Source organism: Lissotriton helveticus, chromosome 12 (assembly GCF_964261635.1).
Source record: "Lissotriton helveticus chromosome 12, aLisHel1.1, whole genome shotgun sequence".
Lineage (NCBI taxonomy): Eukaryota > Metazoa > Chordata > Amphibia > Caudata > Salamandridae > Lissotriton > Lissotriton helveticus.
Genome location: NC_136073.1, coordinates 455,585,909 through 455,602,589, shown reverse-complemented (window position 1 = coordinate 455,602,589; position 16,681 = coordinate 455,585,909). Strand labels below are relative to the sequence as shown.

The following is a 16,681-nucleotide window of genomic DNA, read 5'->3' as shown; positions in this document are numbered from 1 at the left end:
TCAGGGACTCAAAGACTTCACCCCCAGCTCCCCAGAATTCTGCTGCTGTGAGTTCTGACCTGCCAGGGGGTGCCTGTTCCAGGTCTTGGCCTCTGGAGGTTGTGCTTGCTGTTGGGAGCTGAAAGAAACCTGAAGAACTAAGAAAATTGAAGCATCGCTCTTCTTGGGGCTGTTTTTCCAAGGCAGCACCGCTGTGCGAGAAGAATCTCCAAGCATCACCGCTCCACTGCCAAAACGGATGCAGCGTCTGTTGCCACTGCAAGAACCGACACATCAAGGGATCAAGGCTGAAGAAACCAATGCAGAGCAGCTCTACACCGCCGCATCAATTGTCAACGCTTCCCGGATTTCTATGCTTTGTACCTGTGCGACAAGTTTTCCCGATGTATCACCCGCAGACCGAAACCATCTTGGAGTTGACGCATTACTTTTCCCTACTGACTGGATTCAACGTATCAGTTCTCCTATGTGAAGCAGAAGTTTTGTATCGCCTTCCTGTGGTCTCAGGAACTGACGCATCTCTTTGTTTCTCGAAACTCCCCATGTCTGCAGCTGTTTGGCCTTGTGAATTGTGACACATCTACCGGTACTTTGAGAGAAATCATACATCCATAGTTTTCTATTGACCCAATTGTTTGAAACCTTTTTAAAGTCATAATCCTATTACATGTAGGTTGGATTGTTGTCAGTTTGGTCTTGTTGAGTTAAGATAAAGATACTTTATTTTTCTAAACTGGTGTGTTGTCCTTTTGTGGTGTTATCACTGTATTACTGTGAGTCTTGAGAACAAATACTTTACACATTTCTTTTGGGATAAGTCTGTCTGCTCATGCCAAGGAACCCAGGGGGTAAGCAGGGGTTATCTAAAGTGTTTATCCCCCTTACCCTGACTAGAAACAAGGGTCCCTATTTGTACAAATGTACCTACCTGTGTCAACTAGAGATTCACATTTCTAACAGACAGAAACAAACCAATAACCTAAAGTGAAATCACATTTGATACATTTGAGCTGTGATTGCAAATATATTTAAAGTGCACATCACCAATTTCTAATACATGTTAAAATCTTCATAAAACCTTTAAAAAATAGTGATTTATTGCTCATAAATCTGCCAGCCACTCAATGCATTGCTTCTTAAAGCAGGTTTCTTTCGCTCAACAGGAATCAGTCAGAATATCTGCAGTTACGACACTTTGATTGCCAATCTAAGTCTGGATTCTGACAGCCGCCCTTTAAAAGGCCGTCCTGTCAAAGACTGGAGGGATCCCTCTCTCATCAGCATTGATATCGATTTGGAAGCGGTTCTTGATATGGTGAGAATATCCAATAATTTCTACTTCCTTAATAACGTGTAACATTTTGAAATATGTGGGCGAAAATGAATTGTGAGAAGTAGAATATCTAATACTAGTAGATAACTACCCATGATATAACAGAGCAGAGTGACTCTGGAACTAGATACATAATCACAATCAGCTAAACTCAGCAAGCACCCCAAACTCAATTTAAATATAAATATCCATTTTATTATGTATCCCCTGATCAGCTCTGAATTATTATAACATAAAGCCAGCACACCAACCTCAAAATATTCCAAATACATTAAAACAACTGGGTTCATTTTAAATCTTTCGCTTTATGACATCATAACATTTATTAGGCTAGGCCAAATATACCTGGACCTCTAAACACACTAGCAACAAATTCAACACGTAAACAGGCTTCAAAAGGCACCACTGCCTTTTATTAGCCAGTGGCAAGAGGGTAATACAGATTTTTATTTACACACACTTGAAATTCTGCGTATGATTTAGTAATATTTTCAGCATGTATACAGCTATATTAAAATGTGTTAGGATGTTTGTGTGTGCCTTAGATTTTGGATATAAAGTGATACCAAAAGGGATGATGGATGCAGCATTTGAGCAAATCAAACACTCACCCCCAGTCAACTGATTTGGGTTTAATCCATCATCATTCTTTAGCTCACTCCACCACCCCAGTTCAGACATGGGCATATGCAAATCAGTCTGACCCTGTGCCTCATGGGAACAGTCCAGCCCGAACTGCCAAGCCATGTCTTCCCTGGACGGGAAACAAGCATCCTGGGACCGGTTTTGGGTTCATAACCCTCATTAGCTAGGCTATCTTGAATCCAGTGGCAAAGTGAGCAAGGGACCCACGTCTGGGCATACCCTGCCCACTTAGGGCGAACAAAGCGATACCAAAGGGGATGATGGACGGAGCGCTTGAGCAAAACAAACACTCACCCCCAGTCAACTGATCTGGGTTAAATCCATCATCATTCTTTAGCTCACTCCATCACCGCAGTTCAGACATGGCCATATGCAATCAGTCTGACCCTGTGCCTCACGGGAACAGTCCCGCCCGAACTGCCAAGCCATGTCTTCCCTGGACCGGAAACAAGCATCCTGGGACCGGTTTCTGGCTAATCAGCCGTCATCAGCTAGGCTAGCTTGAATTCAGTGGCAAAGTGAGCAAGGGACCCTCGTCTGGGCATACCCTGCCAACTTAGGGCGAACAAAGCGATACCAAAGGGGATGATGGACGGAGCGTTTGAACAAATCAAACACCCCAGTTCTGACATGGCCATATGCAAATCATTCTGACCCCGTGCCTCATGGGAACAGTCCAGCCCGAACTGCCAAGCCATGTCTTCCCTGGACCGAAAACATGATTGATTTGCATATGGCCAGGTCTAAACTTGGGTGGAATAGTGAGCAACCGAATGATGGATTTGCCCCAGATCTCTTGACTGGGGGTGAATGTTTTGATTTGTTCTGCATTCTGTCCATCAACTGTGTGTCTTTTGCTAATTTTAATGCTAGGCTAGCTGAGTCAATTTTGCACCTTTTGACTCGACTTTTTAAAAGATATTTAATCTATTTCTGGATATACTCGACCCCCTATTCCACAGGCGTAGCCATATCTGTTCCTACTTTAGTAGGTGTACTGAGGAAATATCCACCAGGATTAGGACTACTGATTGGTTCTTATCTTTCACAGTCAGCAAGTTGTCTTTGATATCAGTTAAAAGTCTGCACCAGGCTGGTCTGAAATGAAATTGGCAATCAAGGCATAGGTCATTATAGTGAATGAACTCTTAAAGTTGGTTGTAACCTTTGGTACGAGTTTCTTACTCAAAAAGAAGAGATATGAGATTGGTCAGAAATTGAACGAGTCTTTGAGATAAACTATGGTTTTTTTGGTGAGAGTAGTCACAACACATTTTTCAGTTGCCGGGGCAATGCATTTATGATGTTGCTGACATCCTGTAGTAATAAGGTGTAAAATAATTTTTGATACATGTGCTTGCACAAGTTTCAACTGAAATCCCTTAAGATGCATTCTAGTTAGTTATCTCCAGTACCCTATTGGAGATCATTGGTATGAAGCATGATAGGTTGATGCTAAGAAGGATGTGGGTTGCTGCAAGGGGTATGATAAGAATTCTGAGAGGCCTGTCATTGTATCTCAGCTTTAGATTTAAGAAATGTATGAGCTATTCGCATAGATAATCGGAAGCTAACAATATGGCTTTACGTATCATTTTATTTAAAATCATCAATACATTTTAAACAATTTGGTTGTTAAGTGATGGGTTTCAGGAATCTATTTATGTAGTTTATTTTCTTTGTCCTTTTGTACCCATTCTATGTATCTTCTATCGATCTGTGTCAGATTCAGATCTGGATTTTTGACATTTCTATTATTGTTGAATGTTATCGAGCAAAATGTTGCCTTGGTTTTTTTGGGGGATATATCTTTATTGGCTTTTATTCACGAGCAGTATTCACAAGTAAGATAATATCACAATGGCTGTTCAACAATAGCAATTTCATGCATCTCTGAATTTAGCATTGTTTATTGGTGTTGGCGATGCATGTTAATTTTGTCTGGGTATGGTTCGACTGTAGATAAGTACATAACATCTCTGTTTGGATGATGGATAAGCAGTTTCCAAATGTGTTACTTTATTTTACAAGTCTTTGATATACAGTAAAGTATACTGGCCATTCTAGGTTATCTTTATTCCATGAGTACTGAGGAGTACTTTTAATGGACTAATGCACAAATTGAAGATAACTGGGGAGAGGATGAAAACTTGATGGACATAGCTGGTCACTGAAACAATGGCAGTGAGATGTCTTTCTCTGAACATATTGTAATTGATAGTACAGGCACAAAAAGTGCTGCTGTTATTGTTTAGCGAATCTCATACAATTTCAGATGATTCTGATAAGGGAGTGTTGTTAAAGAATGGTCAAAGCTGCTGAGAGAATTAGCAGAATGAAAATTCAGGGACCACCTTTACCTGCTGTGAGTAGAGAGTTTTCTGCAATTTGTGTGGTTGCATTTTCTGTGTTGCAGAGGGACTAAAACCGGATTAATAGTTGTGTAAAAGCTGGTTTGCAGAAATTTGTTCTTGTAGCTGGCTCACAAAGCAGGAACAAAGGAGGGACCCTGAAAGCACAAGTTCTGGAGGAAAATCAAATCCAGGGAGAAATATAGTCGAGAACATGAGAGAAATCCCCCAATCAAAATTGATATAAATAGGTAATTACTCCAAATATACAAATGTCACCCACAGAAAGAACTCATTTTACAATTATTCATTCATCTCAATATAGAAATCCATTTATTTTTTAGATATATTTTTTAGTACATTGACACAAACAAACAATAAATTACAACACTCATTTATACAATGAATAAGTAGTCACAGAACAATATATACAATTGAGCAATGAAGCACAAGAGGCCTAGGTAGAGTGAAACAGAACAAGAACTATAAAACTATACAAATGACCACCTCATATACACATAAATAAAAACCCAAATATAAATATCAACATATCCTAAAGAAAAAAAGATTACATAAGACACAACATACATTATACAAAAAATACATTAAATGTGCACAACATATAACGAACAGAAAGATGAAGTGAAAACGTCAACGCGCACTTCGGAAATGCCAATGTTTATGACTTCCTTCATCAGGGCGCAGACTTCCTCAATCTAAATGGTGGGCATTCTATCGCCATCAACATTCATAATACATATTGCACAATGAAGAAATAGGGCTCTAAAAACGGATGATAATTAGACTGATGCTGCCTCGGGATAAACCTAGGTGTAGGTGGTGAACAGGGAACGTGGAATGGGTATGGGCATAAACTCAAAAACGGTATAGGAGTTTCAGCACAAGGAAATCAAAATACGTCTGGACCAGAGTAATCCAGGTACCTGATAACAGGACCACTTTTGAAGCATGTTAGTAGGGAAGAGAGTTGTTCCAGTCAAGAAATTCATTTACAATATCATTTTGGGACAAAGCAAATTTACCATTAGAGCCATGAATTGAATTTATTTGTGTCTTATCTTTTTTAATACTTAAATAGTTGGCCAAAAGACGTTCTGATCTATTAGCATTAAAACACAATTTGGCTTTAGAGTTCGAAAGTTGAATACCAGCTCTTCTGCTAAGGGTTGAATGAAACTCATATCTACATTTTTGCAATTTCAATCTATATTGAGGATCTATTGGATGTAAAACAAAGTCTCTCATATTTTGCAATTTGTTTATCTAGATCTTTAATTTTTTGCATTGAAAGTTTTATTTTCATGTCCCATGAGAGAAATACAGGCACCTCTAATATAGGCTTTAAAAGCATCCCTTCTATTCACCATAGAAGTAGAACCTTCTGGGTTGAGAAGAAAGTAATCGTGAAGAGCATTTAAGAGTTTTGGCTTATTTTACCAACTTGAGTACTTCAGTAGTTAGATTAGACCAAAATATAGGATTAGCAGCTGTTAGACCATATACATTTAGTAAAAACATGACTGAATCGTGAACTTTAATTTTAGCTATAACATATCTACCTTCTGCATCTGAAGATTTACTCAAAATTTGGCAATGTAGCCTTTTCGCAAAAAGAATAGCAACACCATTTTTTTGTCCTTTGCAGGAGAAGATATAATGCCATCAACCCACTTTTTTCATATAATCAAAGAGTTTTTCATCAATATGTGTTTCCTGTTTAAAACTGCTTTACAACTGCCTAAATAATCTAACATTTTTGACGTTTAACAGGATGGCATAACCTCTTGACATTTAAAGAGATTTTTTCACATTATGAACATTAGCCACAGTAAAAAAGATAAAAGGAAAAAATTACAAAGAGGAGAGAAAAGTAAAGAAAGAATATGAAAAATAGTAGCTCCAGAACAGGGGTAAAGGAGAGAGTAGGAAAAAGAAAAGATAAACAAACATGAAAAATACGACAACAATTAAACGTTAATGACAGGAATGAAACACACACACGCTTTACAAGCATGACCGAAACCGTTGGAGCCCCATATGAAAATAAACAGTAAATTTGTCAGAAATATACGTAACAATCATATTCAAGCAGCAGAATCATGGGTATCCATTGAATGCTGTGAATGTTGATCCAGGAACAATCTTAAATCTTCAGGTCGTTGGAAGGACTATGAAAAATTATCTTTCCAAATGCGCATTGTTGAAGGGTCAAAAAGACCATATTTAATTCCAAGACTTCTTAACTGAGGGTGAAAGTCAGTGAATTACTTGCAAATCTTAACAGTATCTTTAGCAAAGTCTTGGTGAATAAATATTTTATTACCATTGACCATTAAGCATGGAATTTCTCTTTCTGCTTTCCTTATCAAGATGAAATGATGGTGACGTAAAACTTTAAGAATCATTTGTTTTGGTTTTGTATGGTGAGGGTTACGATGAGATGGAATCCTATGTGCTTTATCAATTTAAAATTTCTATGGACATTTGATGTTTAGAAGGCCAGGAATCAGATTCTCCAAATTAAGGGGCCTATTACGATGGAGGATTTTCCGCATCCTCCGGGCCGGCGGAAGCTACCGCCGGCCCGGAGGATGCGGAAAATCCTCTGCGGACCCACCAAAGACCCACCGCCACATTAGGATGGCTGGTGGGTCTTGGTTTCCGTCTGCAGCTTTTCCGCCGCGGTTGGCTTACAACCGCGGCGGAAAAGCTCTAATATGGTGACGGTGTCTCTCAGACACCGTCAGCCAGATTAGGATGGGCTGTGCAAAATGCTTTTCCGCGGCGGGTGTTCCGCCGTGGAAAAGCATGTGTAACTTCACTGCGGGGGCCCGTTGCGGGCCCCCTGGGTGAAGGGGGGGGTGGGGGTGCACATGGGGGGTACCTATGGTACCCCCCTGCATTTGTATGCAGAAATCGGCAGGCACCGCACGGTGCCTGCCGCTTTCTGCATACAAATGCAATGTATGCATTTTTACCATTGCGGCGGATGCAGCTTGAAGCCGCCCCCCCCCGCAATGGTAAAAATAGAGGATGTGACCGCCAGGGTGGTGGTCACATCCTAATTGCACAGGAGGGAACTCCGCAGGCCATGCGGAGGTTCCCTCCTACTCTATGGTGGTGGACGGACTCAGGTCCGTCCGCCATCATAATCGGCCCCATAATCTGCAATTGGAACCTTCAACATACTCCGGTAAGTTAACAATGTGTAAGTTATATTGCCTGTTACGATTTTCCATATCCAGAAGGAGGGCAGACATAGGAGAAATTTTTGCCACAAATGGAGTAAATGCATCAATAACTTTATTGTCTTGTAACTTAATTGAATTATCCAAAAATGTCATTGACATACTAGCGATGTCTTTGCACAAATTTGTAATCTTTGGCGCAATTGTATCTGTGTTTGCACGAAGTGATTGAATTTCGTCAAGAATTAATGTCAAAGAAGGTTCACTCGACTCCACCACTTTAGATTTAACTAGAGGTGGAGAAACCTGTTGCTTCCTTTTATAATGAGGTATTTGCACATTTTTATTTTCCATTTTCCATTTATACAAATTAAGGATGTAGAGAAATGCTAAATTAAGGAAAAGGAGATTATTGCAGACAAAATGCTTGAAAAATGATTGGTGCAGCAGCTAAAACAGACTGTGGGAGTGGTTAGGCCAAAGGCAGGCCCTCGCTTGAACATTGACGCCTCCCCCCTGACTGACAAGCTGGGTAATATCTCAAGGCAGAGCTGGGAGATGGAGTAGGAGGGAAGAAAACACCACTTCCGATGGCACAAATTCTGGGAAAAACTACACAGCAGCAGGTAAGGACTTCGGAGCACAGCTACCTCATTATGGAAGATATTCTGACAGAAATAGCAAAGTTATTAGTTGAAAAATGGGCTGCTGAATTCGAAGCTCACCAGGAGGTGGCTATTTTGTTTCGTGCGCTCGCGCATCACCCCAGCCGACCCACACTTTTAAAGGAGATTAGAGATCACCCTGATGGCTGGTGCTGTCAGTGACTGCAACCCCTGCAAGGGGATGTCTGGGGAGTCCATAGGACCCCCTTTCCCCCTTCCAGAGGGCTGCTCTCTGGGGGCGCACTGACAGCCCCCTGAACACTTCTTTGCCTCTGCGCCCGCGCCTGTCATACGGAACAGTGCAGAGGCAAAGGGATTTCCTCATTTGCATGCATCATGCCCTCATGCAAATGAGGGAAAGCTCCCTGAAGATAGTGCTGGCGCTTTATGTGCACCAGTTCCATCTGTTCTACAGAAGTGGCTGCACAAGTGTCTGCGGCCCCTTCTGTAAGACCGAAGAGCCCCGGAGCGCGCACAGTGTGAGCAAGCGCACTTTGCACTCCCCAGGGCACTTTCTGTAATACGGCCCCTTGGCTTCCAAGCATACAGAAAAACAAAATGTATTCACAATTGATTCTCTAAATCACTCCAATCTTCTTAACATTTCACTCACATACAAGGCATTCTTTATTTTTCTTTCATTGTCATGTTTCAACTCTGTCATTTTAAACCTATATCTTTTCTCTTCACCTCTTTCTAAGTACTTTTATGTGCCATGGTTTCAGCACCATGTAATAATCTGGGACATGGAAATGAACACTGCAAGCATTCCACTGCCACACATTGTGATGTATTTACTATTGGTACTGTATCGATCCCCCTATTTCTGACCCTTGTCTGGTTAATAATTAACTAGCAGCCATTCAACTGCACAAAAACCCGTTATCTGATTAGCCATACAACGGCACAGAAGCCCGTTATCTGATTAGGTCATAGCGCATGCCATCTCATTAGGCAAGCACTATTTCTCCAGCCCCCTAATAGGCATACGGAGTTCTCAAAACAAATCAAACCTACAGCGACCTGGGAAATCCCCGCAGCCATTGTTTTGATTTAGCCGAGAACTTCAGTAAAGAATGTGTGAACGACCAGTTCTTATGACATCCTTATTGACGTATTTATGTCCATCCTTACGTCAATCTCGGCACCTTTCAGGTATAAATAATACCGACATTGCCTTAAGCAAACACACGAGGTGGTGACAAGATTGGAGCAGCGAGACTTGCCGAGGAGCCCAGCTGACAGCGAAGCCCACAGATGCTGCCCCTCCTTTCTGACGCGCTGAGAAAGAGACGCTGCCTTTTCTCCTGCCGAGAAATCCAGCTCCGGCGCTTCCAGCCGCCCTTGCAGGCAGCTGGAATATCAAGCCCTGAGATAGATACCAGCCCTCCAGCCTTCTAAATCCCAGGTACTGAACTGAATAACCCCTTGCAGAGAATTCTTGAAGCAGACCCTTGGCAAAGCAAAACTTAACTTAAACTGCTACTTATCTACTCCCGCCCACGTATTAGGCTTAGGTCAGGTACATTGGGGTAGGCGTAGTTAGAAGCACCAGTTGAGTACGATTAGTCAATGTATATATGTATGTATCTATTTTATCCATTTTAAGTATCATATGGCTAAGAAACCATATCAATGCTTTTACAGTATTATTTTATAATTCTGTTTTTACTGTATGCACTCTACTTAACAATAAGTATTGCAATAATAGCGATTCATTTCTCTTGTATGAGAAAAGAGACTGATCAATAAATAACATCTTTTATTGAACACGCCCGTCTCTTCCTTTTCTCTACAATCTGGTGAAACTAAGAATGCACTGAACTGACTGAGTAAAATAAGTTGTCTTTTGTTTTCACACGACTCTAGAGATATACTCTTGATTAGGGGAGAGCAAAGTTGTCATGTTCTATGGTTGTCAGAAACTAAATCCCTTCTTGTCTATCCAGGGAGGTTAAACTCCTCCTTGTCTATTCGAGAAAGTTTCTAGTGAACTCTGAGCTAGCTGGCAAACACTAAACTATAAGTCTAATATCGTCAGTAGAAGACCTAGTTAACCTCTGTCCTACGTCTATACTATTGAAGATATTATTCCAATGCGCAGAGCCTATTGGGATAATAGGAACTACACTACATGGCGCCCAACGGTTTGGATAGGCGATAAATCTAACGTAAGACATTAGAGTAACTCAGTCGTGCTTTTTCACACAGACCCCTTTTTCCCCATAATACTCCAAAGACGTCTGGAGTGGGTGAAAGGTTATATCCGCCAAACTTCGTAGGAGGAGACTCCTATGTATGGTTCTTGGTTTATTCAACGTTGAAGGATACAATGTTCCAAAATATTGTGCATCTAATCTTTGTTTCCATAGAAACCTGATCTGCAAATAAACAAAATCTTCTTGTCAGTAAAATGTCAGACAATGAAGTAGAAAGAGAGACAGCTAGAATAGCAGCTCAACTCCTAGCGGATGACAATAGTCTCCTACAGCAAGACCCGGATGCAATACTCATCCCGGTCAACATAAGAAAATCTATGACTTTAAAACTTATAGAAAATGGACTGACACAGAGAGGTGGTACAGTCATATTCGTAATTGAGGCACACGAATATCGGCAGACAGAGGTATTCTATTCATGGATAAACTTTCCAGCAGCAAACGCTGTAACAAAGGACTTCCACTATTACAAAATAGAGGAACCTCCTAATGAGTACACTCCTTTCGAGGAGGTGGAAATACCACTCAAATACCAAGAGCACCTGCTCTGGTTTAATGGCGCCCTAAAACATAATAATCACATCACCAGGCTCGGTCCACTAGGTAGACCAGGAGCAACGTGGCCGGTCCTAGCCGGATACACACCACATCCAGACATTGAAGAAATGCCTGCACCTGATCTTTTAGCACAGCTAAAACAATTAATTAAAATACATAGACAATTAGTCCAATATGTAATGCGGACTTCAACAGTCCAACCATCGATTAAAATTCCACAGCTGATCCCTCATCAGGGGAACACAAATACAATTACACCACAGAACATACAGTCCTGTCTAGGTAAAGTACCCGCAAAACGGGAACAAATTCCATTCTGGTTAGCACAAAAAATCACTCAAATAGAGGCAGTGTTCCCTGATACCACCTCTGTTGAGAAACACAGAATTCTGACTATCTGTCTTCCAATGGGAATCGCACCACATGTGGAGGACTGTGACACTTGGGGTACAGTCTTTGCTTCCATTTACACAAAAACACATGGTGTCCCATCCATGTCAGTAATACCAGATGTGCTAAAACAAATTCAAGATGAATACGGTCCAGAACCTGCTTTAACTCTTGGTATGAAACTACTAAAAGACTTCAAGCAGGTCTCGGCAATATTATTAGCCAATATAAAGGAAGAAGCAGCAAATGTGGCGATCCGCCAGAGGTTGAAAGAGACAAATATAGCAGATCAACCATTTGAAATTGCCAGAATCATAGAAAAATCCTATGAAGAACTATGAAGAGATAGTTTGGGTGGAATACCTGTAAAACCCCAACTTATTGAAAGTCCGGAAAAGGTGTTTATTAAAAATAATCTAAACAATCAAAAGAAGAGCTGGGATGGAAAACAACAATCCACTCCCAAAGAAAAAAGATTCCAGTCCAGAGGAAGGTCTCCTCGGCGGAGAGAAAGATCTCCGGACCAAGGTCGCAAGTCTCCCCAAAGGGAGCCCTCTGTGAAAAAATACAACCTTAGAAATAGGGATAATATAAAAAAACTGATAGATATCAAGATATTGATACACGTCCCTCTCAATCTTTTCAGACTTCCTCGCAGAAATCGGAAAGAAGAGGACGGTCAGAACACAGGGAAGAGCACGTCAAGTCCAAAGACAAGGAACCTGCTCATCAAAATAAAAAATTACAGTTTCCAAAAAAGAAGGTAGCCAGTATTAAAGTAATCAACCATGCCGAGAATACTGAGGACACAGCTGAAAAACGGAGAATGGGCAGCGCAGCAGAAGTGAGCATAGCTCGCAAGATCCTTATGAATCATCTGGAGACAGTGGACACGAATGAATACATTCAGGTGGGAACTACAGATACCAGAGTTAGCAAACCTCATAAAATATATGAAATAACATTGCGTATAGAGGGGGATAAGACTAGGATAATAAGGGGTCTCTTTTGGGATAATCTCTCCAAGGGCTATGACATCCTTCTAGCTGAAAGAGACTGGCCACCAGAGTTTGTCAGGGAGTGCCCTCATGGCGAAGAAATAATTATGCCTGCCTTCTCAAATCATATTCCAATTCATAAAAAATATACACTTGCAAGAAAGTGGGCAGTAGCCCAAGCTCCTGCATTATATAAAAACCATGTGGGATGGGATGAGGACTCTCCTCCTCACAAAATCCAGTTAAAATCACAACCTACTGCACAGAGGCAGTACCCAATTAAGCAAGAAGCTAAAAAACGGGTAAAAGAGATCCTAGATCAACTTGAATACCAGGGGGTGATTGAAACTTGCACCTCACAAATGAATAATCCTTTGTTTCCTGTCTCCAAACCAGATAATTCATATCGTCTTGTTTTGGACTACAGACACCTTAACTCGTGTTGCAAAACCTTTGCAGTACAAAACTCGCATAGTGCTGCACTAATGAATAACATAGTGCGCAAAAAATACAAAACAACATTAGACATCTCTAATGGATTCTTCTGTCAAAATATAGCACCAGAGAGCAGATATTTGACCGCGTTCTCAATAAATGGCGCGCAAAAACATTTCTGTCGTTTGCCCCAGGGGTTCAAGAACAGCCCAGGATTATTTTCAGCAAGAGTAACAGAGTTACTACAAATATATGATGATGAGGCATTATCTTATGTCGATGACATCTATCTAACAGATGATGACTTGGATACTCACTTAAAGAGAGTGAACACCATAATACTTGGGTTCGCAGCAGAGGGTTACAAATTCAACTTTAAAAAGTCAAGAATTGCCCATCTAACTGTCCTGTTTTTAGGATATGAACTATCAAGTGAAGGCAAAAGCCTGGCTGACAATTTCCTAGAGAAATGTGCTGTAATCCAAGCACCTAGAACACTAAAAAACTTACAATCAATTCTAGGTTTCCTAAATTTCGGAAGAACTTACATTATAAATTATGCAGAGAGAGTTAAACCTCTCTATGATCTTATAAAACCAGATTTTAAAAGAATCAATTGGACTCAAAAACACACAGAAATTTTGAGATCTTTACAAACAGATATGTTAGTTAAAACAAAATTACAAACACGTGATAACACACGCAACCTTGTGATTCGAGTCATCCCAGGAAGATGCGGATTCACGTACCTAACCTCTAATGAGGAAGAGAAGGTACCAATTGCATACAAATCACACTTGTACACAAAAGCTGAAATGAAATTTAGCCCAACGGAAAAATTCTAACCGCGGTACAGACTGCTGTAGCAAAAGAACGAGCCCTAGCACAAGGTAAACGAATAATCATCGTGACACTGATACCAGCCCTGGAGGCGGTAACAAAGGCAAGCAGTCCGAATGCTAAAGCACTCCATCCGAGATGGATACAATGGGCTAATTCTCTTGCTGCAACAGACGTGGCATACGAATTTGATCCCAACTTAAAAACACAAGAGTTTCTCCAATATGAATTCGAATGTCCTCCGCCGACCGAAATTCTGCCTCTAGAACATTACGGCTGTATAATATATACAGACGGATCAGCACAACCCGCAGTAGGGGGTAAACAAGCTTACAGTGCTGCATGCGCGATTGTTAAGGGTCAATGGCACGAAGGGAAATTTAAACCAGTGGTCACTAAAACGCAATCTCTAGGAGACTGTACAGCTCAAAGAGCAGAACTACTGGCATTCAAGATGGCGCTTGAAAATACCGATCGAGAATTCCCCACACTCACAGTGTGCGATTCATATTACTGCGTCCAATCTTACAATGAATACTTGCAGATCTGGGTTCAGAATGGTTTTAAATACGCAAAAGGTAACACAATCAAGCATAAAATGCTTTGGGAACAAGTAGTTCTTTTGCAAAAGGAACTACAAAAGACTCACGTGATACATACACTCAGTCATCAACGTGATGGCGTTCACATTGCAGGGAATTCATTGGCTGATGAGGCCGCGAAGGCAGCTGTGCAAACGGCTTCCATAGCTGCCATCACTCGGTCAAAAACAAAAATAGACAGCGAAATATTACAGGCTGTCAGCGCTACAGTAAAAGATGCGATAGAAACACTCCCGAAAGGCTTTCAGTAAAGTACTCATACATAACTGATGCAAATAATGTTCCGTTTGCTCGAATCCCTGGAGTGGGGGATAGGGCAATTCCAAACATGGAACATAGGTTAGGACTCATCATAGCGGCACACGAAGGGCTTGCTTCTGTACATGCTGGCGTTTCAGCCACAGTATCATTATTAAAACAGAGATACTGGTGGCCACAAATGAGACGACATACAAGGAACTATGTTCTAGAATGTGAAATATGTCAGAGAATGAAGGTATCAACAGTGAGGCGACCAGCACAGACGCCCCTTCTAATCTCAGATAAACCATTAGCCTGTGTTTACCTGGATCACTGTGGTCCCTTACAAAGGGATGGTAACTATAAATATATCTTGGTCGCAGTGGATTCATGCACGAGATTCATATGGATGTGGCCCCAGTGATCGGCTGACGCCAGAACTGTTATAAAAGATTTGCGAGTCTTTATCGGCACATATGCAATTGGCATGCTACATTCTGACCAGGGTCCTGCTTTTAGCTCTCGAGCTTATAGGGAGGCCATGACCAGCATGGGCATTGCATTGCGGTACTCTTGTCCATTTCATCCTGAGGGAAACGGAATCGTGGAAAGAAAAAACCGTGACATAAAGCAATCTATAACAGCAAAGGTATTAGGTTCAGGAGCTGGGTGGGTCAAAAATTTAATGAGTGTCCAACGTAGTCTAAATAACCTGCCAAGAAATTCTCTGAAAGGACTCAGTCCGTACGAACTATTGTTCGGGACTAGAATGTTGATCCAGGACCTTGATAGTCAGACTTCAGTGGTTAAAGATAAATGCTTTGATATCAAAGATTGTTTGGCTATTTTACAGGACTTAAATGAAACAAGAAAAGACCTGAGCAACATAAAGTTGAAACAGCAGCCAACAACCACTGAAGAAAAACCACCTGTCCCAGCAAGGCCTGTCTGGATTCCAAAAGTCGGGGATCTGGTCAGAGAGAAGATCGCGGTAAAGAAGGAATTTGGGCCTTCTTACAGAAAAGCAGTTCCTGTCTTGTCTATCAACGGGACAAGATCAGTAGTACTACCGCCCCTTGCTGGTAAAAAGGAGAACCGAGTCATATCCATCGACCTGGTTAAACCACAATCATGTGGCCGATAACAAATAGTAGGCCAAGTGGACTCCCAAGAAGTAGCAGAACACCAAAGTTTGCTACATCCACAGAGGTTCAAACTGAAAGACTGATCACATTTGAAAAATCTACAGTGAAACAACAAGGACTATGCAACAAAGCAATGGAACTTAAACCTCTTAAACCCCAAATCAAAGCTTTTCATCAAGAAACACCGACCTACGATGATGTAACTACAGACTTTTCTAATGAAACAAAGCAAAATCCAAAAGCAAAAAGTAATCCAGAAGCAATTGGAACAATTGACAGAACGGCATCCGGCTACTTCATCAACTTCGATGATTTTTCTGAAGATCCAAGTGAACCGGAAGTACAGCCATCAACAAAAACTTTTAAAGACAAAGCAAAGGAACTTTTTCATCAACTAAAGGGAACCTATCTGATTTCTTCATGGATTGAAATTTGGGTGACATTAGGTGCATTTGTCCTCATACTGTGGCTCATCATGGTACTATGCTTGGGACATTTCATTGAGGGAAAATATGCTAAAATGGACACAGCAAGCCAGAAAATCAACTTGGTCCTTAAACCACAGACATCTTCACATGTCGAGAAAAGAGAACTTTCTTCAGTGAACTTCACAGCCAATCCTATACCAGGCGGTGTAGCATGGGACAATACTGATTATGAAATCTATGGTCCGGTTGAAATCCTGAAGTATCCACATCAATTTAAGATCTCGTTAAGTGACTTTGTAAAACCAAGCACATTTGCTGATGATTGGGACTTTGAAAGTATTAATGATATGATGTCTGACCTAGTAATGTCTGCTAAATTTACAGAACATGATTATTTGCAGGGTTCGTCTAATTATGATCAAATGTTCTGCTACAACCACTATGGTAACCATTATCTCCATAAATCTGCACAACCTAGAAATGTTTTAAATTATAACCAATGGAAACATTGTGCTACTCCTCCAAAGGGTAGTTCTAAAACATTTTATGATAAATATTCATATTTTTGAGGGTTTAACACAAGTAATGCAGAAACATTTTATTTCAAATTGTCGAATAAGACA

The 16,681-nt window shown here is 40.9% G+C and overlaps 1 protein-coding gene across 1 annotated transcript in view; it reads left to right on the top strand.

Annotated features, from left to right (window-relative positions):
* The first annotated feature begins 238 nt into the window (after nt 1-238).
* LOC144798044 (5-hydroxytryptamine receptor 3A-like) overlaps nt 239-16,681 on the top strand; it is a 244,100-nt gene continuing 227,657 nt past the window's right edge. The window contains exons 1-2 of the mRNA XM_078668821.1: nt 239-359; nt 1,146-1,315. Of these exons, the coding sequence (XP_078524947.1) occupies nt 239-359; nt 1,146-1,315 (291 nt within the window). The remainder of the gene's footprint in view (nt 360-1,145; nt 1,316-16,681) is intronic.